The following is a 26,759-nucleotide window of genomic DNA, read 5'->3' on the forward strand; positions in this document are numbered from 1 at the left end:
GTCGATTTCCGTAGCATGACTTGTACCCGCGACTGCAACAGCCGCGTAGAGAACTCAAAGTCGCGGCGCGACTCGTCAGTGTTACCCGGCGAAATCAAAGTCTAAACAAATCGATATTTGCAAGTGGCAACACTGAATCGGAAACCAGGGATGCGCTAAATCATTCGTTCTTTGGTGGTAAAAAATCTGGTTTTTTGTCGATGGTTAAGTTTTTCCTGTCAAAGTCAAGGAACTTCCAAATTTTGTCAACATTTAATTACGGGAAAAATATGAAAAAAAGGTAAGTAATAGAGCCTTGTATACTTAATATTGATAATATTCCTTAAAATATATATTGTTTAAAAATTTCTGTTTAATAAACTTTTGAAATAAAATATTTTTGTAAGTAACTGTACTTAATGGAATTGCTATTATTGGTTTTGTTCTCATATTCCTGTTGTAAATAGTGTTTTTTTTTTCAGAATAAGTTCAGCATTATCCTAGAGTTCCTAGACACGATTGATATCCCAGCACCCAAAGGAAAATATTGTTAACAGGAACGTGTCAACGGGACCCGAAGTGGCGAGTCAGGAAAAGAAACACACTAGGCAAGCTTGTAGGTTTCAAACGCGGAGCTGTCTCCTTTTCTAAATTAACTAAGATCTGAGAAGCGCTTTCTTAGCTTTAAGAACACCACCGAGGAAGTGAACTATTAATAATAACCCTAATGGTTATGGCATACCTATCTAAGCTGCCGCAGTAACTCTCAAATAAGTTTCATATAGTTTTTCTTGTGCCAATAATGGATGGCATGTGTGTGTACTGTGTAACTGTTTATGATTTGACAAATTGATATGAAAAGCTTATTTCATAGTTCTCGATGAAGTCATGACCATATTTTATTGTTTTGTTTACAATACAAACCAATTTTCTTTCCAGGGTGATATTTAATTACGCCGCATGTCGAAGAAAAAGGAAGAGAGAAAATACTTTTCAAGGGTAATAAAGAAGATTCTTACAATTTCTCTATTGTGGTTCTAGATGTTAATTAGGTTTAATAATAAGAAGTCGAATATTGCAAGAATATATAAGGCAAATCAATATACTATTAATTTTAATATTGTATTTTCTCTCCTGTATTTTTACCTGAAAAGAAACAAAAATAAAGTAGGCAGGTACCTAGAACTCCTAGAAGCCATGATTAGCTCCCCAAGGCCTACTTCATACCTAATGCTGACAACAACGTATCGTATCATGATCGTATCAGGCCCTGTCAAACATGAAGAGAAACATCTAGAACACGGGTATGATCTAGAGGAGTTTCAATATGGTAGACCATATGATAACCGTACCTATGCTACGCAGACTATGACATGAGCGTAACGACTCCTTCAAAATATTGTTGGTCGGCTCGGTCCAGTCACGTCACGGTATGGTGTTGGCAGGGGATGGAATGGTTTAGCGGGTGATGACTGATAATATTTCATACAAAGCATGATTTTGAGCCGGACATGATCCTGTTATAGCCACGTATTACATCATTCTGTTACAGTACGATGCTGCGGGCACAGGCCACATGTAGGTATTTTTTGTTGAAGTCGAGGAAGGTTCCAAACGGTAAGAGATTTACCTAAATAGTAAGAGATTGTTGAAATTAGACATCTAACCGTGATCCTAAATATTACTACTAAGACTAAGGCTTACTTAATAAGTTGGATAGTTTGTTTTGAACATTTGTACCTACCCACCTCATCGGCTTCGTTTATGTACAAGCAAGCGGGCTCCGTTGTTAGGTTGATGAAAGTTTTGTATAAGGAAGTCTTAGGATTACTTTTATAAACTTACGAACATGAATTGAAATTTAAAAATCCTACATATGTAGCTATTTACTTAATTGAGTACCTACAAGCTAGCTGTTTGAAATTAAAGTTGTAAACATGATGGGTGTGTTGTGGTACTTGTAGGTATCACCGTGCATAATCATCGATATAAGAGTGCGTAAAGCGCATTTAGTGATTGTTCCACACTTCCTTATTCCTTAGGGCAATAAGTAATTATACAAATTACATTATTACATAATATATGAAACTTGTTTTTAAGTTATAATTATCATGAGTTTAGTTAAAAAAGTACAAGCAAACCACCCGCGAGAGCGAGTCGCGTTATAAAGTCGCGTAGACTTCGACTCGCGGATTGACATAAAGACGAGAGAATATTTTGTCTCTAAATAGGCAGTTGTGCTACGGATTTTAGTTCAAAGTCGCGATCGTTGTCATTTTCTGACAGTGACACCTGATCGCGAGTTTGTCGCGGCTCTCGCGCGTGAGTTGTGCTGCCAACACGCGACAAGCCGCCAAGTCGCGCCGATCTGTCACTTCTCGCGCCTGTCGCGGCCAGTTGTGCTAGAGGTGCTGATGTCGGAAAAATTTTTTGAATGCGACGTCCTTTCTGATGCTCGCTATCATATGAAAAAAATAGTTTTCACCACACCGGCTCGGAAAGGCTTACTTTGCACTTCAAAAAGTGATAGCAAAGTTGCATTTTATTCACATTTTTTTTTCTTATGTTTGCTGGTAGTATTGACTTTTAAATGATGATTTTGGATGATAAATATTTAATAACATTCATTTGGATTTGATTTTGTTTGATATTTTACATTTAATATTTGCTTCGGGTTGGTGTGGTGAAAAAAATTGTGTTTGACTCGGGGGCACATTTTGTTTAACCCTCGTGCTTTGAAACGCTCGCAACGCTCAAGATTCCATTTTTCGAACCACTCGCTACGCTCGTGGTTCAATTTTGGAATCTTTCGCTTGCTCGGGTATCAATATTAGCACGAGCGACTAAACAACAACTTTGCCCCCTTGTAAAACAAATAACTATTATTTTTGCCCTTTTCGACGATTTTATTAATATATTTATAACTTCTGCCCGCGACTTAATTTGAGTAAAATGATGATGATCATCATCATCATTCTCGCGTTGTCCCGGCATTTTGCCGCGGCTCATGGGAGCCTTGGGGTCTGTCTGAAATTAATCCCAGGAATTGGCGTAAGCACTAGTTTTTATGAAAGTGACTGCCATTTGACTTTCCAACGCGAGGGTAAATTAGACCTAGGGATTAGTCTGGTTTCCTCAGAAATTGGCGTAGGCACTAGTTTTTACGAAAGTGAGTAAAGTGATGATGATCATCATCATCATTCTCGCATTGTCCCGGCATTTTGCCGCGGCTCATGGGAGCCTTGGGGTCTGTCTGAAACTAATCCCAGGAAATGGCGTAGGCACTAGTTTTTACGAAAGTGACTGTCATCTGACTTTCCAACGCGAGGGTAAACTAGGCCTAGGGCTTAGTCTGGTTTCCTGACGGTGTTTTCCTTCGCCGAAAAGTGACTGGTAACTATCAAATGATATTTCGTACATAGGGTAATTCGCCAGTAATTGGCCATCGGCCAATAACTAGCCACCCTAAACTAAAAATGAATTCTATTCACTTATAAACATAATTCATTTTAGTATAACGTTTCACTAACTAGCCAGCTTTTTTGTGTTGTTAGGTTATATTTAATTCGACTTTTCATATTCTTTCTTTGCGCCGCCTACCGTATATTCTTATTCTTTGTTTGCTTTGTCTCCGATACCCCAAAGGTTCTCTGAAAGAGATCCCTCTTAAGCGATAAGACCGCCTGTTGTTACCTCTATTGTATTTGTTTATGTTATTGTACATTTATTGTAAACCACGTGTATGTGAGGTGTGCAATAATACTACATTGTGCAACATGAGGCGTAAGTTATTGCAAACGAGAGTAAGTTAAATCGCGACGGCTTGCCGGAGCGATTTATAGACTCGAGTTTGCAATATTATTACGCCCCGAGTTACACACAATGTTATTCATCACACTTGCGATACAAAAATTAAGTATAAAGACAAAAAACTGTTAATTATGGCACTAGAAACTTCGTAACTCCCTAGGGAGAACGCTTTTTCTATAACTCCCGCTAAACCTGCGTGCAATTCCACATTTACTGAGCGAGTGTGATGAAATAGTACATTGTGCAACATGGGGCGTAAGTTGAATATTGCAAACGAGAGTAAGTTAAATCGCGACGGCTTGCTGGAGCGATTTATAGACTCGAGTTTGCAATATTGTTACGCCCCGAGTTACACACAATGTTTTTCATCACACTTGCGATACAAAAATTAAGTATAAAGACAAAAAACAGTTAATTATGGCACTAGAAACTTCATAACTCGCTAGGGAGAACGCTTTTTCTATAACTCCCGCTAAACCTGCGTGCAATTTCACATTTGTGTTGTATTGTATTGTATTGATAAAAACATAAAAAAATTATCCTATGTCTGTCTCGGGCTTCATATCAGCCAACTTTCACCAAAATCGGTTTAGCTGTTTAAATGTTACCAAAATTTAGTTAGAATATTACCTCTCTTAAAGTATTTGATATAGTTCGTGCAATACCTACTCTTTTTGATTGATCAAAACCAAACTTGAAAAACCTAGACCACTTTGCCTAACTTACAGGCCTTTCAAAAACATTGACCTTGATAAGCTAGATGCGGACTTGGGGTGTGTGAGGTGGGACTTGGTGTCGCAATTAGATGATATTCATGCGATGGTTGCAGCCAATCTGTCATTTTTGTTTTTGACTGCCATGCTCCTTTTAAGTCTATTATTGTTAAAGGGTCTTCTTACCCCTGGATCACTGATACGATTAAGCTCATGATGCGGTTAAGAGACAGGGCAGCAGCTGATTACCACAAAAACCGGACTGAGAGTAAAAAGAAGTATTACAAGGACCTTAAATCGATTCTAAACAAAGCTTTATTCAATGAGAAGTTAACATACATAAATCATAACATAAATAAATAAATAAATAAATAAATATTATAGGACATTTTTACACAAATTGACTAAGCCCCACGGTAAGCTAAAGAAGGCTTGTGTTGTGGGTACTCAGACAACGATATTTTTAATATATAAATACTTAAATACATAGAAAACAACCATGACTCAGGAACAAATATCTGTATCATAATATACAAATAAATGCCCTTACCAGGATTCGAACCCGGGACCATCGGCTTCATAGGCAGGGTCACTACCCACTAGGCCAGACCGGTCGTCAAATAAATAATAAAATTCATAATTCCAAGATACTATGGAAAAGTCTAAAATCTACCCTGCTACCAATTAAAAACACAGAAATACCTTCATACTTCAATGATCCTACCACTATAAACAAACATTTTTTAACATTACCAAGTACATCAAGATTGCCCATATCTATATTGACTTACCTTGAGTACCACAGGTTTTGTGACTCTATTTTCCATTTAGAAACTATTAGCTCAGAGCAAATGTTAAAAATTGTTCGAAATTTAAAGTCGAATGCCGAGGGATCTGACGGTGTTAACCTAAAAATGCTTGTTTTGACTCTACCACACACTACTGATTTGCTTACTAAAATAATTAATACCTCAATTTTGACATCTACATTTCCTAATGTCTGGAAGCTGGCTATTGTGCAACCACTGCCAAAAACCTCTAATCCGTCTGAGCTTAGAGACCTTAGACCAATCAGCATTTTACCCTGCATATCAAAAATATTGGAAAAGGCTGTGTGCACTCAGCTCACTAAGTATCTTGAGGCCAACAATATACTTCCAGATGTTCAGTCAGGTTTCCGAAGGGGTAGAAGTACAACTACAGCTTTACTGGATGTTACAGATAGTATACTGTGCTCGCAAGATAAGGGCATGTGCACTCTGTTGGTTCTACTTGATTTTTCTAGGGCTTTTGACAGCCTAAATATTGATCTTCTTCTGTCAAAATTGACATATTATGGTTTTGATAGCAAAACTGTAAGATGGTTTGATAGTTACCTTAATATGCGCAGCCAATATGTAAAAATTAAATGTGATGGTTCTACATCCACCTCAGATCCTATTGAATTAACAAGGGGAGTCCCCCAAGGCTCTATCCTTGGCCCGATCCTATTTATTTTATACTCTGCTGACATCTCTGTACATCTCATGCAAACCACCTTATATTGATGATGCTATAGCTAAACTCAACTCTGATCTCAGTAATATTGCATCATGGGCTTCAGATAACTGCCTGCTACTTAACCCGAACAAAACGAAATATCTAATCTTTGGAAGCAAACACCAGTTGGCTGGTTTAACTCCTACTTTGAAAGTCACATTATTAGACGAGCCGATCGAGCAAGTCTATGAGGCTCGGAACCTGGGTCTTTTGATGGATAGTGGCCTTCGCTTTGAGAAGCATACTTCTGATGTAGTAAGGAGGTGTTTTTACAAACTAAAAGTGTTGTACAAAATTAGACCTTTCATCAATGAAATACTGCGTGTTAGGTTAGTTGAGTCACTTATTTTATCAAAATTAAATTATTTGGATGCGGTATTTGGTATTTGCGGTTTTTGCGGTAAGGCGCGAGTAGGGTCCAACCTGAAATATGCGGCAGATTCCTGCAGCTGACCTGTCTCCACACGTATTGGCTCGCCTTTCCTGTGGCATAAGACAATGAAGCCGAGAGGGTAATGCAGGTGCTGGGCATCCCTGCGTTTCCTTAATTCCGTCCCAGGCGGTGTAATGTATGTTACACCATAAATCGTCTGCAATAGACGTAAAGGCCAATGATGTGATTTGGACCAAGACTTCTTTGTAAATCCAAAAGACTTATACAACGTGTCCAAAACGCCTGTGCTCGCTTCTGTTTCTGCATTCCATTGCGGGGCCACGTATCACCTTTCCTTTATCAGCACAACATTCTAAAAATGCACCACCGCCGTAAGCTGCACCTTGCTTCTTTGCTCTTTGGTGTAATAAACCTTCAGGCTCCTACTTATTTGTACGAGAAGCTGTCCATTTCCGAGTCACGCGGGGGTCGGCGATCTGCGACTCAACTTCTAACTCATAGACACACATCAGCAGCCTTCCGCGGCAGTTTTCGTTACGCAGCCACTAAGTGTTGGAACAACATCCCTCCTCCTATTAGGAACCTGCAAAGCATTCACAGTTTTAAATCAACTTTAAAAAAGTTTATGCTCGAACACCAATTAAACGAAGAGTGCCTCAAACTTGAGACTAGCTACATTTAAGCACCCTTGACGCATTCCTAGTATTACTGCTTTTCGTCTCTTCTACAACCGCCACTCATTTTAACTGTCATATTAACTGTAATTTTAGTTTTATTATATAATATTATAGTCATAATGTGTTCTTTTATAATTTAGACGTAATAGTCCATGGCCCCGACGGAAGACCAGCGCTAGCCTTTAGGCTAGCACCTGCTGAGTCGGGACCATTTCGTGACCATGGTAGTATTACCTGTTGTTTTATCTATAAGTTTTGTCAAGAATAAAAACATTCTATTCTATTCTAAAATATTACTTTGCTAATCCGCGAAAAGATAACGTGCTAGTCAATCAGTGCTAACCCGTTATACTTACTTGCGTAGTTTTTACATGCAATTGATTAAAATATGAATATTAATTTCTTTTTGATTAAATTATCTGTTTGAAAGATATACTTGGTCAAGCAGATCGTGTCAATAGAAAAAGGCGGCAAATATGAAAAATGTAGGCGCGAAGGGATATCGTCTCATACAAAATTTTCGCGCCTTTTTCTACTGACAAGATTTGCTTAACCATCTGTATATTCTGAATAAAGTTCATTTTATTTAGCGAGTATCCAAGGATGTCGCTTACAAAAATTATTCAATTTGTTGGTTGACATTCTTTTTAAGACGCTCTTGTTTAATAAGTCGCTTACACTAGTACGATCTGTGTCCGCACATCGTTAGCCAGTTTCCCGCCGTTACAGCGACATCTAGCGCTAAGTTTGGACAATGTTTTTCAGATTAGGGTATATTATTGCAATGTTTTGCCGCCAGATTGCAGCACTACCGAGTCTAGTAAATTCTGTACGGTGAAATTGTACAGAATAGGCAGAGATATATATAACTCCGTATAAGATAAATAAAGTCTAAGATAAAAACGTGCCTTGGACGGCCAAAAAAAAGTCATTCTCGAATAGATGGCGCCATTACCTTTGGCCTATTCTCGGCTAAATGGCGGTAACGACACCGTTTGGTATTTAACAATTTTAACACATATCAGTGAAAGAACATGGGTCAGCATGGAACAATAAAAATTAAGAATCATTTATCCGTACACATATTTTGATTATTTTATACATTTTCATTTTTATTTTAAGTTTTAATCGTGTGTCGATAGATGGCAGTAAATGTACCGTGACTACAAAATTGACAATGACAGGACCCCTCTATACTATCTATTCTTTTTGGAATAGGGAATTATGTATGTATGTATAGTTATCCACCGTTTATCAAAATCTGTCAAAAAATTGAAAAATTACAGTAATAATAATATAGCCGGTCAAACGGTTTGTCAAAGGTACGAAATTAAAATTTTGTATGGGACGATTACCCTTCGCGCCTACATTTGCCGCTTTTTAGGGTTCCGTACCCAAAGGGTAAAACGGGACCCTATTACTAAGACTTCGCTGTCCGTCCGTCCGTCCGTCCGTCCGTCTGTCCGTCTGTCTGTCACCAGGCTGTATCTCACGAACCGTAATAGCTAGACAGTTGAAATTTTCACAGATGATGTATTTCTGTTGCCGCTATAACAACAAATACTAAAAACAGAATAAAACAAAGATTTAAATGGGGCTCCCATACAACAAACGTGATTTTTGACCAAAGTTAAGCAACGTCGGGAGTGGTCAGTACTTGGATGGGTGACCGTTTTTTTTTGCATTAATTATGGTACGGAACCCTTCGTGCGCGAGTCCGACTCGTACTTGCCCGGTTTTTTCTACTGACGGTAAGGTAGAAGACTAGAAGTACTAGTGCTCGACGCTGCACTAGTATTCGACATGGGCACTTTATGTCAAAGTAGTAAATGTTAAATTTGAACGGCGAAGATTTTTCTGTAAGTATTCAAATTTAATCCTTGTTAAAATGGCTTGGCAGACTATAAATAAGGGTTGGCAATATCGAAAAGAATAGATAGTATAGAGGAGTCCTGTCATTGTAAACTTTGTAGTCACTGTAAATTTACTGCCATCTATCGACACACGACTATAACTCAAAATAAACACGTATAAAATTATCAAAAAAAAAATATATATGGATAAATGATTTTATTATTTTTATATTGTTTTGACCCATGCTCATTCACTGATATCTATGTGTTAAAATTGTTAAATATGAAACGGTGTCGTCACGCCATCTAGCCGAGAATAGGCTAAACTAAAGGTGTGTGCGCCATCTATCCGAGAATGACTATTTCTTGATTTCCGAGCCACGTTTTTTCCTTAGACTTTATTCATCTTATACGAAGTTACATAGAGTCAGACCGTGAAAAGTCTGCAGCGATTTTGATAGCCCACGCAGTGCAAGTGTTATTTTAAACGTCAAACTTCTATGAAATGATGACGTATAAATAACACTTACACTGCGTGGGCTATCAAATCCGCTGTAGACTTTTCTTGATGCGACTATAATAGGCATGTTGACATGAATCGCGAATATATAACATGTTATGTTTTTACCATAGCAGGGAATATTAGAATGCTGAAAATCATATTTTGCAAGTGTAACTATGCTTAATAAATTAATTAAAAATAATCAAAAGTATTTAAAATAATGCCCAGTATCACGTGACTGCAAACGCCAATCGGAGCGCGTGACGTAATGACATGAGAATCACCACAGACTAGTCGTCAAACCTGACCGTAATCCATATGACACCGCCAAAGAGTTTGGATGTTCAAAAACTGTATGTATTTTTTATTTCGACAATAGACATTTATTACGTACAAAAAATATTATTACATGATATAAAAATATATATTTATAGCGATGGGCGAGTCGAGTTATCTGATTCGAATAATCCGAATCAACCTACAGATGAGTTGATTCGAATCAAGACTATTGGCAATCCGAATCAACTCGGCCACTAAACTGACTGGTAACTTGGTATCCGATCCGCTGACTCGGCGAATGAATCGCCAATTCACCAACTCTCCGAGCCGAGTCAACGCTACGCTAAGGCCATTCAAAAATAAATCTTAATTCGATAGCCCGAAGGTTCTTTTTACAACAACTGCCGCTTGATTCGCCGTTTCAATCCGAGTTGACTGGTACTGTGACCATTCAAAAATAAACCTTAATTCCGTAGCCCGAAGGTTCTTTTTACAACAACTGCCGCTTGATTCGCCATCCCGAGTCGAGTTCACTGGTAGTATGGCCATTGAAAAATAAACCTTAATTCGGTGTCCTGAAGGTTCTGTTTACAACAACTGCCGCTTGACTCGTTTGCGGCTCCGCGGCCCGTGACCTTGTCGCGAACCACGCAAACCGTCGAGTCGAGTCAGTTCGAATTTCAACTCGGATCAGTGGCCGAATCGATTCGAATGATTCGAATCGAAAAAAAGTGGACTCGTCACATCGCTATATATTTATTTGTTATTAAATAAATATAATGTTATATAATATGATATTTCACCAAAATCTTTTTAATTATTTGGCTGAATGGAACTATCATCGCCATGTTGGCTGTCGGAAACAAAAAAAATAAAATTTAAAAAGTTATATCTGGGCCCACTATATTTGCGCTCACAATTTTAGTTGTATCATAATAATTCATTTTAAATTGTAACCGTAAGTGTTTTTGTGTGAAATCAGTTATTGTGATTCATTTTTGAAATGGTTTTATCATCGCTGAACGTAATATGTATACATATAGTTCGCAAGTAACAATATCATTCAAGTCAAAATCCGTAACTGCAACGTAAGTATCATGTAACAAATATTTGTTTTATACTCTAGGGTCTTGATTGTTGTTCTTTTACACATAGGCACTGCATAAGACATGTACAACTTGTTATTCATAATTTTAGCTTATATATTTACGTAATAGTGAACTTTTGGAAAGAGAGATAAATTAAATACTACAGCTTTTGTTCTACGCTAGGACTGACATTTTCGCAGCAGTTTGTTTATTTATCTGTCCGTGACGTCACGTGACAACTTGGAGCGTTCAGGCTCAAACTTTAAACACTAAACTAATTGAGCTCTATTTAGTCTATTTAGTATTTAAAATTAATATATAAAAATTTTAATTTTTTTTTGTAATATTTACGTGTCTCTATAAAATGAATACAGTTCTAGAAACTTGTCAACATGCCTATTATGTCTTTGATTCTTGTTAAAATGGCTTGGCGGACTATAAATAAGAGCGATCATAAAAAAAAAAATGTCGCTTTCAAAAATATTTTGCGTCGAAGACGCCTTATGGCATTCAGTCGGTGAACTGAATGCTGAGAAATTCTTGGCTCACTAGGTACATTCTGTGTCTACACATCGTTGGCTAGTTTCCCGCCGTTACAGCGACATCTAGCGTGGGATTTGGACAACAACCCCCTTTGAACGCAGACAATGATGAGAGCTTATGGGCTCCTCTACACGATCGGCCAGCGCCGGCCACTCCCAGCTACGCATTTATGCGTTAGAGGGAGCAAGTGATATTGCTATCTGATTCTACCGCATGTCTGCGTCCCTTGGAGTGGCGAGCGCTGGCCCATCGTGTAGAGGAGCCATTAGGGTTGTACTGGTACTGGTATTCCACCTGTCCAATAATATATTTGTCCAATGTGTATTTGGGGCAATTTTTATATTTCCCTACTTTTCGTTTTTACGCGCTTACACGCGCATTACTTTTCCACACATTTGGTCTACCGTATTACGGCGAGATTCGGGAAATGAATTAGAGGTTCACAAGATATGACTGAATTAGAGGTTCACTTGCTCCCTCTAACGCATAAATGTGGTAACCTCTGACTTGAAAGATGATGCCGATATTGAGCGAGAACGGAGGGCGTTGTCTGTTAGGGCAAACATGGTGGCCCGCAGGTTCGCTCGTTGCTCTGCTGAAGTTAAGGTAACTCTCTTTAGAGCCTTTTGTACAACTTTTTACACGAGCAGCCTGTGGATCTCTTATACGCAGAAACAGTACAACGCCCTCCGTGTACAGTACAACAATGCCTTCAGGATGATGATGGGGCTGTCTCGCTACTGCAGCGCATCGGGGATGTTTGCTGAAGCTAGGGTAGACTGTTTCTACACCACAATGCGGAAGCGGTGCACATCCCTGTCGCGTAGGGTGCGGGACGGCTCTAACATTATCCTGAGGGCATTTGCGTCAAGGTTTGACTGTCAGTACATAAACCATTGTAATATGATACATGTACTGACAGGCAAGCCAATATACTGTATGTAGAAAGTCTGTGATGTCCTGTATATATACTAACCTTAGTTGTAGGAACATTAATTTAATGATTTCACACTGTTACTAACACATGTAATGTATTAATGTAATGTAATGTTATAATTTAATTTAATTTTAATTTTAATTTTAATTTTAATTTTAATTTTGATTATGATTTTAATGTTAATTTTGATTTTATTTATTTTAATTTTAATTTTATATGGACCTGGTCTGAAATAAAGAATATTCATTCATTCATTCATTCAATAAATGCGTCCCCCAGACTGGCCCACGCTGACCCATTGTGTACAGGGGCCTTAATATTGTTTGCGCTCAAAGGGCGTTGTTGTCCAAATCCCACGCTAGATGTCGCTGTACCGGCGGGAAACTAGCCAACGATGTGTAAACACAGAATGTACCTACTGAGCCACGAATTTCTTACCAACTGCCATAAGGCGTCTACGACGCTGAATATTTTTTTAAAAAGCGACGCCTATTTAATTAAGCTCGCTTTTATCTACCGTCGGCAAAGAGAATAAAGTCTATAAAGACGCGGATTGTCAAAGTAGATTATGTAGCATCTGTAAATTTACTGCCATCTTTCGACAGAAGATTAAAACTCTTAGAACGCTATTTGACTTTGATCCTTATTCTTTCGCTGATATGTGTTAACTTATTAAATATTGATATTCACGCCATCTACTCGACTATATGCCAAAGGTATAGTTCCATGTTTTCGAGCGATGGCGCCACAACCTTCAGCCTATGCTCGAGTAGATGGCGTGATAATTAAAATTTAAAAAGTTAACACATATCAGTTAAACAATAAGGATCGAAGTCAAATGGCGTTCAAACAGTGTTAATCTTCTGTCGAAAGATGGCAGTAAATGTACTGTAGCTCCATTGGTTTGAAAGGGACGACACTAAAAAGTTGCCACTTTTTAATTTCTACTCTTTTTAGGGTTCCGTACCCAAAGGGTAAAACGGGACCCTATTACTAAGACTTCGCTGTCCGTCCGTCCGTCCGTCCGTCCGTCTGTCACCAGGCTGTATCTCACGAACCGTGATGGCTAGACTGTTGAAATTTTCACAGATGATGTATTTCTGTTGCCGCAATAACAACAAATACTAAAACAGAATAAAATAAAGATTTAAATGGGTCTCCCATACAACAAACGTGATTTTTGACCAAAGTTAAGCAAGTTAAGCAAAGTTGGTCAGTACTTGGATGGGTGACCGTTTTCTTTTTGCTTTTTTTTGTTTTTTTTTTTGCATTATGGTACGGAACCCTTCGTGCGCGAGTCCGACTCGCACTTGCCCGGTTTTTTCCAAGCTGTAGATGAGATGTGATATGAATAGGGAGAGAGATGAGTACGTTTTTCATACGAAACGTATACTCGCTGTATTTCCTTTGTATTAAAATATTTAGCAAGAAAAGCAACAGGGGGTATTATTGCTATGTTCTGCCGCCAGAGTGCAGCTCTAAGTTATTTAGTAAACCATAGAGTAACTTATACATACTGTGCCTTAAACTGTATTCTGACAAAATTTCACAGACAATAAAATATGACATGATAGTTAACAAGGGTATCGTCTTGGGTCGTCCCATTCGTTTTTCGTCAAATTCTTAAATTAGTCCTATTCTGCTTTTATTACTCATTCTACATTCGTCACAATCGTCGGTGGCTTTCAATGTAGAATGAGTGACGAAAGCAGAATAGGACTAATTTAAGAACTTGACGAAAAACGAATGGGACGACCCAAGACGATACCTTAACAAGGGCCTACCCGCAAACGCGAAAATCTAAATTTAGTTATCTGCCTCTTTATCGCTCGAATCTGCAAGAGTAATCGAGAGGTTAGATAACGAAGTTCGATTTTCGCGTTTCCCGACAGACCCCCAGATTGTGATGGATTGTGGCAGTAGCGCCCCCTACGCAGATAATCGCGCAATATTCCCTATTGGGCCGTGTGTTGTTTTCGCATAATAAATATTTGATTGTTAATTTGACGACCGGTCTGGCCTAGTGGGTAGTGACCCTGCCTGTGAAGCCGATGGTCCCGGGTTCGAATCCTGTTAAGGGCATTTATTTGTGTGATGACACAGATATTTGTTTCTGAGTCATGGTTGTTTTCTATTATGTATTTATACATTATATAGGTATATATCGTTGTCTGAGTACCCACAACACAAGCCTTCTTGAGCTTACTGTTGGACTTAGTCAATCTGTGTAAGAATGTCCTAAAATATTTGTTTCAACATCATCATCATCATCTCAGCCATAAGACGTCCACTGCTGAACATAAGCCTCCCCCTTTTTTGGGGGGTGAATGCCATAATCGCCACGCTTGGCAGGCGGGTTGGCGATCGCAGTCGAGTACACCGAATTTGAGGGACGCTGCTGCCCGTCCACCGGTGGTCTTGGACGTAGTTTAAGGACATACCCGGGTCCACATACCCGTTACATAAATATTTACGTATATAAATATTTATTTATTGTTAATTTCAGTGATCGACTGCGGTTTCCACAAGCTGCCATACTTCGACCCGTCGGTCGGCGTCGAGAGTCTGTGCGTTTGTCCGTTGTCGCGCGACAATGCGCGACAACGCGCCGGCCGCGCGGGGCGCACGCAGAGGGGCAAGTGTTATAGGTAGGCAATAAATAGTGATAGTGACCATTCTTGGACCAAAACTTATGATTTTTTTGAGTAAGTTTATGGACCCAAAGAAAGTAACAACCTGACAAAAGTACTGATACTGCAAGCATTCAAAAAAATATCTATGTTTCATTATATCTTATAAAATTTTATATCTCGCTATCTCGGCATTATGCCACGGCTCATGGGAGCCTGGGGTCCGCTTGACATCTAATCCCAAGAATTGACGTAAGCACTAGTTTTTACGAAAGTGACTGCCATCTGACCTTTCAACCCAGAGGGGAAAGTAAGCCTTATTTGGATAGCCCGGTTTCCTCATCATGTTTTCCTTCACCGAAAAGCTACTGGTAAATATCAAGTGATATTTCGTACATAAGTTCCGAGAAACTAATTTTTATTTTTATAAAAGTAAATTATTAACTTATGGTTTTCGACTCGATCACAAAACTCCCAACTCGCCCGAGAATTGCTAAAACTCCATTATTTATTTATCGTATGGCGGTTACACACTGGTTAAAATATATACAAATATTACAGGAAGTATTCAAAATTTACAATTATGCAGATATAGACTCGCATTCTTCGTTAGATTTTTGAAATCTTCAGCGGGTCCGTTGTATTTGGTGATGGGGCACTCGAACACCATGTGGTGTATAGTCTGTTCCGCATTTCCACACTCGCACGCCGCCGACTCGCTCCATCCCCACTTGTGCCAAAGGTACGAACAATTGCCGAACCCAGTCCTCAGGCGGTTCAGTTTGCACCATATTTGTCGGCTTTCATTAAACCCAAAGGGCCGCTCATCTGTGCTAAATTCATAGAGGATGTTGTTTAATTTGGCTTGCTGGGCTTCCCATTCCTTCAACCACGCTTGGCTATCTTTCCATGTCGGGCTATGTGTGTGAAAGGATTTAGCTGGAGGGTTTCGGGACTTAAGTCGGGTGTTTTTGAGGCCACTTAGGTCTTCATGGATGGGCAGCAGAGTGTTACCGGACATTTTAGTGAATTCCCGTGCTAGACATTTTTGACGGCGGATGTCCGGTGGTGCAATGTTGCTGAGGGCCGGTAACCAGCAGGTGGGTGTTGGTATGATGCAGCCCGTGATAATCCTCATTGTGTGATTCAGCTCAACGTCTATTCTGGCCACGTGTGCGCTGTTCAGCCATACGGGTGCACAGTATTCCGCCGTCGAGTAAACGAGGGCCATGGCAGTAGTCTTTAGGCAGGCAGCGCTGGCACCCCATGTTGTTCCCGTAAGCTTCTGGACTATGTTGTTTCTAGTCTTCAGTTTTCCAGACAGCTTATCAAGGTGGTTTTTGAACGTCAAACTTCTGTCGAAGGTTATGCCGAGATATTTTGGACAAAAAAACTCTCTCTCACTCCATTAGGGCCGATTTACTAGACGGCGCGCGAACTTGCGATTTTAGTTTCATTGACGACTATTGGTTACGATATATATATGGATGGTGTTTAGCAAAAATGAGTCATCCCACATCCATTTTGCAATGAAATGTCAACTTTAAGCGTCAGTATTTTAGGTTGACATCTTATTGAAAAATTAATGTGGGTTGACACATTATTGCGTATCAGCATCCATATATGTATATATCAATGTAATCATACTCGCATGCGAGTTCTCGCACCGTCTAAATGAGCCCTTAAACTCCTAATTAGGGTTCCGTACCCAAAAGGTAAAACGGGACCCTATTACTAAGACTTCGCTGTCCGTCCATCCGTCCGTCCGTCCGTCCGTCCGTCTGTCTGTCACCAGGCTGTATCTCACGAACCGTGATAGCTAGACAGTTGAAATTTTCACAGATGATGTATTTCTGTTGCCGCTATAACAACAAATACTAAAAACAGAATAAAATAAAGATTTAAATGGGGCTCCCATACAACAAACGTGATTTTTGACCAAAGTTAAGCAAGTTAAGCAAAGTTGGTCAGTACTTGGATGGGTGACCGTGTTTTTTAGGGTTCCGTACCCAAAGGGTAAAACGGGACCCTATTACTAAGACTTCGCTGTCCGTCCGTCCGTCCGTCCGTCCGTCTGTCACCAGGCTGTATCTCACGAACCGTGATAGCTAGACAGTTGAAATTTTCACAGATGATGTATTTCTGTTGCCGCTATAACAACAAATACTAAAAACAGAATAAAATAAAGATTTAAATGGGGCTCCCATACAACAAACGTGATTTATGACCAAAGTTAAGCAACGTCGGGAGGGGTCAGTACTTGGATGGGTGACCGTTTTTTATTTTGCTTTTTTTTCGTTTTTTTTTTTGCATTATGGTACGGAACCCTTCGTGCGCGAGTCCGACTCGCACTTGCCCGGTTTTATTGCATTTTTTTCCGTTTTTGTTTCCATTGTGGTACGGAACCCTTCGTGCGCGAGTCCGACTCGCACTTGCCCGGTTTTTTATTTTATTTTATTTTCTTTTAAGATTATACACAGAGGCGGAATTTGATAAGCTACCTGCCAGCGTTCCACCGGAGATATCAAGAAGTGATCTGTCATCCGTACTGCTGCAGCTTAAAGCTCTCGGCATACATAATTTACTCAGGTACATAATATACTAGCTTTTGCCCGCGACTTCGTCTGCGTGGAGTTAGTAATTTGGGTAGCTTTAGCTTTTATACAATCTGCTTTCTATCGATTCACCATACAAACTTCCACCCCCCTTTTCACCCCCTTAAAGGGTGATATCTGTGATAAAAACTACCCTATGGGGTTATTCATAAATTACGTCATTTTCGATTAGGGGGGAGGTCAAAAATCGTCAGAAATCGATGACGTAATTTATGGACAGCCCCTATGTCCTTCCTCGGGACTCAAACTATCCCCATACCAAATTTCAACTAAATCGGTTCAGCGGTTTAAGCGTGAAGAAGTAACAGACAGACTTCCTTTTACAATAGTAGTATGGATTACATTACATATAATTGACAGCCGAGGCGAAGTCGAGGTCTCCAAGCATGTGAGCTGAGGCTTTCTTATTTACCGAGGTGTGTATACTATATTTCGGCTCGTGGAAAATCTATCTGTATATTGTCTACGGTTACGATTAGTTGTCCAGGGGAATAATAACACTTAAATTCCTGAATGCGATTTAAATTTGATAAACTACCTGCCAGCGTTCCACCGGAGATATCGAGAAGTGATCTGTCATCCGTACTGTTGCAGCTTAAAGCTCTCGGCATACATAATTTACTCAGGTTTACAACAATAGTTATTTACGATACAAGTGCGGAAAAGAGGATATTCGAATTGTTGATCGAATTGCGAATTACATATTCGAAAATGTATCGTACAACGTAGGGTCCTTTAAACTTTTGACATACGCACGGAAAGTGGTCTTTCCCGCTCTACTGCGGGAAAATAGGACCATGTGTACAGTAATAGTATTAGGTACTTATATTTCATACCTAGGGCAGTATAGTAAGAAATGTCTAAGATCGGTTTTGTTTGACATAAAGTTATGACTTTTAACTTTTTGGGAAACAATAGAGACCCGTCTCAGATCATGTAATTGAGAGCCGAGGCGAAGTCGAGGTCAACAAACATGTGAGGCTTTCTTATTTATTGGCCGTGTCGTGTATATGTAATATATTTCTGCTATTAGAAGCATGTATTAGAACTATTAAGAAGTATTAGAGAGTAAATAACGGTAATTTTTATTTATAAATAATAAGTTTTTTAAGCGTTTTTCAATAAAAAGTGTCAAGATCGTGTAGTATTCACTAATACCAACACTTACCCTTTTATTTATTCATACAATTTATAACCTTAACTCCTTGTTTTAAGGTTCACATTCCCAACGCCGCCGCCAGCTAAAAGTCTACTCTCCGGTCTAGAAACACTCTACGCTTTAAAAGCAATAGACCAAGATGGGAACCTGACACCTTCGCTAGGAGAGAATATGGCGGAGTTACCATTAAGACCCATGTGCGCTAAAATGCTGTGTAATAGCGGTAAGTTACCCACTGTAACAGCAGTAAGTTACAAGAGCAATAGATAAAGATGGGAACCTGACACCTTCGCTAGGAGAGAATATGGCAGAGTTACCATTAAGACCCATGTGCACTAAAATGCTGTGTAATAGTGGTAAGTTACCCACTGTAACAGCAGTAAGTTACAAGAGCAATAGACAAAGATGGGAACCTGACACCTTCGCTAGGAGAGAATATGGCAGAGTTACGATTAAGACCCATGTGCGCTAAAATGCTGTGTAACAGCGGTAAGTTACCCACTGTGATAGCAGTAGGTTACAAGAGCAATAGACAAAGATGGGAACTTAACACCTTCGCTAGGAGAGAATATGGCCGAGTTACCATTAAGACCCATGTGCGCTATGATGCTGTGTAATAGCGGTAAGTTACCCACTGTAACAGCAGTAAGTTACAAGAGCAATGGATAAAGATGGGAACCTGACACGTTCGCTAGGAGAGAATATGGCAGAGTTACCATTAAGACCCATGTGCGCTAAGATGCTGTGTAACAGCGGTAAGTTACCCACTGTAACAGCAGTAAGTTACAAGAGCAATAGATAAAGATGGGAACCTGACACCTTCGGTAGGAGAGAATATGGCAGAGTTACCATTAAGACCCATGTGCGCTAAGATGCTGTGTAACAGCGGTAAGTTACCCACTGTAACAGCAGTAAGTTACAAGAGCAATAGATAAAGATGGGAACCTGACACCTTCGCTAGGAGAGAATATGGCAGAGTTACCATTAAGACCCATGTGCGCTAAGATGCTGTGTAACAGCGGTAAGTTACCCACTGTAACAGCAGTAAGTTACAAGAGCAATAGATAAAGATGGGAACCTGACACCTTCGGTAGGAGAGAATATGGCAGAGTTACCATTAAGACCCATGTGCGCTAAAATGCTGTGTAATAGCGGTAAGTTACCCACTGTAACAGCAGTAAGTTACAAGAGCAATAGACAAAGATGGGAACTTAACACCTTCGCTAGGAGAGAATATGGCAGAGTTACCAATAAGACCCATGTGCGCTAAAATGCTGTGTAACAGCGGTAAGTTACCCACTGTAACAGCAGTAAGTTACAAGAGCAACAGACAAAGATGGGAACTTAACACCTTCGCTAGGAGAGAATATGGCAGAGTTACCATTAAGACCCATGTGCGCTAAAATGCTGTGTAACAGCGGTAAGTTACCCACTGTAACAGCAGTAAGTTACAAGAGCAATGGACAAAGATGGGAACTTAACACCTTCGCTAGGAGAGAATATGGCAGAGTTATCATTAAGACCCATGTGCGCTATGATGCTGTGTAATAGCGGTAAGTTTTATATTGTAACAGCAGTAAGTTACAAGAGCAATAGATAAAGATGGGAACCTGACACCTTCGCTAGGAGAGAATATGGCAGAGTTACCATTAAGACCGATGTGCGCTAAGATGCTGTGTAATAGCGGTAAGTTACCCACTGTAACAGCGGTAAGTTACAAGAGCAATAGATAAAGATGGGAACCTGACACCTTCGGTAGGAGAGAATATGGCAGAGTTACCATTAAGACCCATGTGCGCTAAAATGCTGTGTAATAGCGGTAAGTTACCCACTGTAACAGCAGTAAGTTACAAGAGCAATAGATAAAGATGGGAACCTGACACCTTCGGTAGGGGATAATATGGCGGACTTACCATTAAGACCCAAATGCGTTGAGATGAGATGATGTGTAACAACGGTAAGTTGCATATTGTAACAGTGATGAATTACACAATGTAACAGCAGTAAGTTACAAACTAACAGAGAGGGTATGTTGCTAACTGTAACAACGGCAAGACCAATATTACAGGGTTCTATATTTTATTGTTTTGATATTTCGACAATATCTAGGTTTGCCCTAGCTAAGTATACTTACATTGACATTTTTTTTTGTGACATTGTTTTATTTATTTATTGTATGTTCTTTTATGTTTTTATCGAACAGAAATATGAACATTGTCATAGTGCCATTTAAGTTGAATTTCAACTATGTTGAAAATGTAATGGCTCCTCTACACGATGGGCCAGCGCCGGCCACTCCAAGGGACGCAGCCATGCGGTAGAATGAGATAGCAATATCACTTGCTCCTTATGCGTTCTTTGGAGTGGCCTGCGTTGGCCCATCGTGTAGAGGAGCCATTACATAGAACCCTGTAATATTGTGAAAGCGATTAGCTAAAAACTAATAGAGATAAACATAGTAAGTCCGTCCAATGGCGCCCAACGCTATATTTTATATGACGTCAAAGGACATATACAAAAATGAACATAATAACTTAATAACAATTTTATAGGATGGAAACTTAGATTGTCTCTATATACTAGTACATTATATATAAAATATATAATGAAATATATAATGACGTCAAAAAAGACATCATTCGCAAAAATTAAAAAAAAAACGATGTACTGTCAGACTATCATTCACGGAATTGTCAATTAAAGCGAGTTTTCTCCTTACAACTAGTACATTCTGCAGAGCAACATCGTTCGCCAGTTTCCCGGTGGTACAGCGACATCTAGCGAGACATTGGTACAAGAGTTTATTAGATTTGATGGGCTGATGGCGCGAAAAATAAAGCACCACACAAGTCGTATAGGGAACGTCGGTCAATTCTCCAACAACGCAAAATTAACTCTATTTCCTAAGACATTAGGTTCAAATTTTGGATTTTTCATTTGTATGGCTGGGCCTTGGCGGGATACAGTGAGTCCGTCCATGTCGTCCGATTATATGACGTCAAAGGACATCATATATACAAAAATTTTACATAGAAATAAATTTATCGAATTAAAAATGAATACTGTCTCTATACACTAGTATATTCCATAGAGTAACATCGTTCGCCAGTTTCCTTGGTGTACAGCGACATCTAGCGAGACATTGGTACAAGAGTTTATTAGATCTGATGGCGCGAATGCTAAAGCCACAGAATAAAATAGTACTATAGTTCGTTTTTTTAGCATTAGAAAGAACTTGAAAGAAGGTAAGCGATCTTGGCATGTCTTTTAATTGAAAAACGCTTTTTAAAAATCAATAACTATTACTTATGAAAGCAGAAGAATATAAACGATCGTATTAGATTCATAATTGTTACATATTTGCCGTAACTTAGTTTTAAAATGTGTTTTTCAATTAAAAGACACATCAAGATTGTTTACCTAATTTCTAATGCTAAAAAAACGAAGTATAGGTACAGAAGACTTACTCTCTAACAAAACGCGTCTGTTACGATCAGCACAGATATGGCCGCTAGGTGGCGACAGCGCAACGCGCGGCTTATGGCTAGCCACCAAAATTGGTGTGGAATGAATGTACTTGTAGCTACCTGTAGCAAAGCGACGAAATCGCGAAGTAAGCCACGCCTGCTAAAGCGCACAAGTTGTATAGGGACCATAGAAGGTAGGATCCTATAGAAGTGGTATACGCGTGCCTCCGTGAGGGACAAAACATACGCAACGCGACAATATTAAAAACACGTTTAAAAAACAATCTACTTAATTCGGTCGGGTTATTGGTTGCCCACCATAAACCATACTAAATTTATGGTGAGGAACAAACAAAAGCGAGACTGTGACAAAGACAAGCAATAATACGGCTTTCTCTGCTACTCCTACTGAAAGTTCCGTAAGTGCATCTCGTTCGGTCGTTTGGCCCCTCCCCCGTGTCATCTCTATATTATTGTACCTCTATGATAGGGACCGTGCGCGTTGGAGAGTCTGCCATCTTGTGGCGTGAATCGGAAACATATGGGCATTGCCAAAGCAAGTGCTGCCATCTACCGTTCTCGTACGTTTTTTGTGTGCATAGTAGGTTCTGCCATCTTGTGATTATTGATAAGGCCGTGTTGTACAGTCAGCAGCAGAAGTTGCTAAGCGGGCCAGGTGTTCAAAATGATCTTGACGCGACTTTATTGTTAAGAGAATAAGAGTGTGTCAAGGTAATTTTGAACACCTCGCCCGCTTAGCAACTTCTGCTGCTGACTGTACGGTTGCGTTCGTGGCCCACAAATTATGCGTGGCCCAGAAAATATATACTTTTTGTAATACGTGTGTATGAAATGTAGTTTTTGTTTGCCATGAATAAATGAAAATTCTTATTCTTATTATGCCTCATATGGCCTCGCGCCAAAAATGTGAAGGCTCCTGTGCTGCCCCCTATAGTTCATGCGCGCTCTCTCTGTAGGAGGGTGTAAAAAATAAGCTGTGTTACTAAAAGCAAAGAGAATAGATAGTATAGAGGGCTATTGCCAAAGTAAATTTTGTAGTCACGGTACATTTACTGCCATCTATCGACACACGATTAAAACTTAAAATAAAATTGAAAATGTATAAATTAATCAAAATATGTTTACGGATAAATGATTTTTAATTTTTATTGTTCCATACTGACCCATGTTCTTTCACTGATATGTGTTAAAATTAATAAATATCAAACGGTGTCGTCAACGCCATCTAGCCGAGAATAGGCCAACGGTGTGTGCGCCATCTATTCGAGAATGACTTTTTCTTGATTTCCGAGGCACGTTTATTTCTTAGTCTTTATTTATCTTAAAGTGACATTCCATTTCCAACTGCAGCTGAAATACTGTTCATTTTCTATGGAAATTGACACTGACAGCGACGCGTTTCCATAGTAAAATGAACAGTATTGCAGCTGCAGTTGGAAATGGAATGTCACTCTTATACGGAGTTAAATATATCCCTGCTAAAAGTGAAAAATAAATATTCTAATGTTTTACATGTATTAATGTCAGTAAGGGTGGTATTCCATCTGTCAAATATCTTGGTCTATTTATTTTTAAACACTTGTCAAATGATGATATTTACTGAAAAACTACTTTTTGCAGCCTATTTCCATTGCAAGTTATAAAAAACGAAGCAATTTTTATTCGCGGTCCACCCACCTAGTAAACTCTTGTTGTACCAATGTCTCGCTAGATGTCGCTGTACCAACGGGAAACTAGCGAACGGATGTAGACAGAATATACTTGATGACCACAGAATATACTTGTTGTTAGGTAACAATTGAAAGGCAGTTTAGCTATTCTAACAGTATTTTTGGATATGATGTCATTGGTTTTTTTGACGTCATGTTAAATATAAGCACAGATAATAGGGTATTTTCCTACTAGTCAAATCAGTTACTTTTTTAGAACTGTCAAATATATGAAACATTACATCGTGACGTCACGGTCAACTCACCTGGCCTATTCATAAATTCACGGAAATTGAGGAAGTAGAGCATTTCAAATTCCTAGTTGTTATTCTAGATAACTATATCAACTGGAAAACTCACATCGCATGCGTTAAAACTAAAATATCTCAGTTTAATGTTCAGTCTCAGTCAAAAAAGTTAATAAATAGGGGGGTCCCCATACAAATTTCTTTTTTATTGTGACTGACATATAGTACCTAAATCTAACCTACTTCCAGATGACCTAGAAAGATGAAATTTGGAATCCAGCTCGGTAATTGTGTGTAAGCGTAGGAAAAAATCTGAAAATAAAAAAAGTTAAAAAATAGGGGGGGGGTCCCCATACAAAAAACCCGTAATACGCGCTAAACAACCGGCCAACAGTGTGTCGTTGGCGGCGCGCGGCACCACATAATTAATACAAAGAACAGAAGTAAAAAACATGCAGCGGAAACACAAGAAAAAACATTAAATCTCAATACCTGCCTAGTTTTCTTTACAAAAAGTATTGATATCCCATCAAAAACATAAATGTAAAAAAGGAGAGCCAAGTTCGATACAAAAATTATGCTTGGCTGTGGGGTTCGCCGCAAAAAGAATGGAGATCTAAATGAGTGCCAAGTTCTATGCAAAATCCAAATATGTATTTATAGGAACAAAATAACATTATAAACAAGTATTAAATTCTATTTCTTTGCTTTATTGGATACCTATAACAATTGCTGTTATTTTAAAGGAAATGTGAGATCTTAAAGTAGGTTAGATTTGGCTTGGCCAGTTTTGATCAGAATTACAAAATATATATGTTGAATAACTTTATAAAATGACTGATGTAATGAAAACTGGCCAAGTCAAATCTAACCTGCTTTAAGATCTCGCATTTTTTTTAAATAACAGCAATTGTTATAGGTATCCAATAAAGCAAAGAAATAGAGTTTAATACTTGTTTATAATGTTATTTTGTTCCTATAAATACATATTTGGATTTTGCATAGAACTTGGCACTCATTTAGATCTCCATTCTTTTTGCGGCGAACCCCACAGCCAAGCATAATTTTTGTATCGAACTTGGCTCTCCTTTTTTACATTTATGTTTTTGATGGGATGTAAATATTATAAATCTTAGTTTAAGGAAATGTTTGTCATACCCTTTTAGGGTCCATGAGGTACTTACTTGTATAAATGTTGTAACATCTCTTGTTGTAATCATGGTGCAATAATAAATGATTGATTGATTGATTGATTGATACGTCATTTCAAATTGGGGGGGGGGGGAGAGAACTGGACATCGGATGATGGTATGGTAGCATGACGTAGGAGGAAACGGGGTCATTCGACGCATGATGTTTGCATGATTTTAGGGGGTGGGGGGTCAAAAATCGTGTTGAGTAGCTGAATTACATTGGCGTTGGGCGAGCGTTGTAAGATAATTAGGATATTTATTAAGTTGAGAATAAAAACGCGATTTCCCCTAAATGAAATACTTTTCCGAAAATTTTCACTTAAATTGTCTACGATCCGAAAAAAAGTTTCACTTGCATCGTGGTTTCATAAAACCACACAATTAGGTACTTTTTAGGGTTCCGTACCCAAAGGGTAAAACGGGACCCTATTACTAAAACTCCGCTGTCCGTCCATCCGTCCGTCTGTCACCAGGCTGTATCACACGAACCGTGATAGCTAGACAGTTGAAATTTTCACAGATGTATTTCTGTTGCCGCTATAACAACAAATACTAAAAAGTACGGAACCCTCGGTGGGCGAGTCCGACTCGCACTTGTCCGGTTTTTTTACACCCATTCTATACACATAACTTGTTTGGTACGCGCCGAACCCACCTAATAAACTCTTGTACCAATGTCTCGCTAGATGTCGCTGTACCAACAGGAAACTGGCGAACGATGTTACTCTACAGTATGTACATACTAGTTGTAAGGAGTAAACTCGCTTTAGTTGACAGTCCGCTGAATGCCAGAACGTCGTTTTTTTTTTAATTTTTGCAAATGATGTCCTTTTTTGACGTCATTAAATATTTCGTATGAATAGAGTCGCCCCAAGAAAAGTCTGCAGTGGATTTGACAGCCCACGCAGTGCAAGTGTTATTTATACGTCATAATTTTATAGAAGTTTGACGTTTAAAATAAGACCTGCACTGCGTGGGCTATCAAATCCGCTGCAGACTCTTCTTGGTCTGACTCTATAAATGCGCGTGTCCTGACCTGACAGACTGACTCATCAACGCAGAGCCGAAACTACATTAGCCAGAAAGTTGAAAGGAGTTCATCGATTTTGGGTCCGGAGGAAAATCCATCGCGTATACAGTACAGACTAATACAGTAGTTATACAGGGTGATTCATGAGACGTGAGCAGGACTAATGCTGCACACTCAGTAACTGATAATTGATCGATCACCGTCGTATTTAGGTGAAACAACCACACTTTTTCCTATTTTTCAACTTTTTGGTGAGGGCAAATTTAATTCTCTACAATTATGGTCACCCTACAAGACCTAATTAATAAACATAAAACCTCTTTTACGAAGAAAATAAAATGTCAAACCTGAGTGAGATAAGAGTTTTCAAAAG

At 39.1% G+C, this 26,759-nt stretch overlaps 1 protein-coding gene across 1 annotated transcript in view; it reads left to right on the forward strand.

Moving 5' to 3' along the window:
• Nucleotides 1–26,759, forward strand: part of LOC134675869 (probable ATP-dependent RNA helicase DHX35) — a 68,665-nt gene that overhangs the window by 35,048 nt on the left and 6,858 nt on the right. The window contains exons 9-11 of the mRNA XM_063534193.1: nucleotides 14,821–14,962; nucleotides 17,414–17,533; nucleotides 18,775–18,941. Coding sequence (XP_063390263.1) covers nucleotides 14,821–14,962; nucleotides 17,414–17,533; nucleotides 18,775–18,941 — 429 coding nt within the window. The remainder of the gene's footprint in view (nucleotides 1–14,820; nucleotides 14,963–17,413; nucleotides 17,534–18,774; nucleotides 18,942–26,759) is intronic.

The sequence above is a fragment of the Cydia fagiglandana genome, chromosome 23 (assembly GCF_963556715.1).
Source record: "Cydia fagiglandana chromosome 23, ilCydFagi1.1, whole genome shotgun sequence".
NCBI classification, from domain to species: domain Eukaryota; kingdom Metazoa; phylum Arthropoda; class Insecta; order Lepidoptera; family Tortricidae; genus Cydia; species Cydia fagiglandana.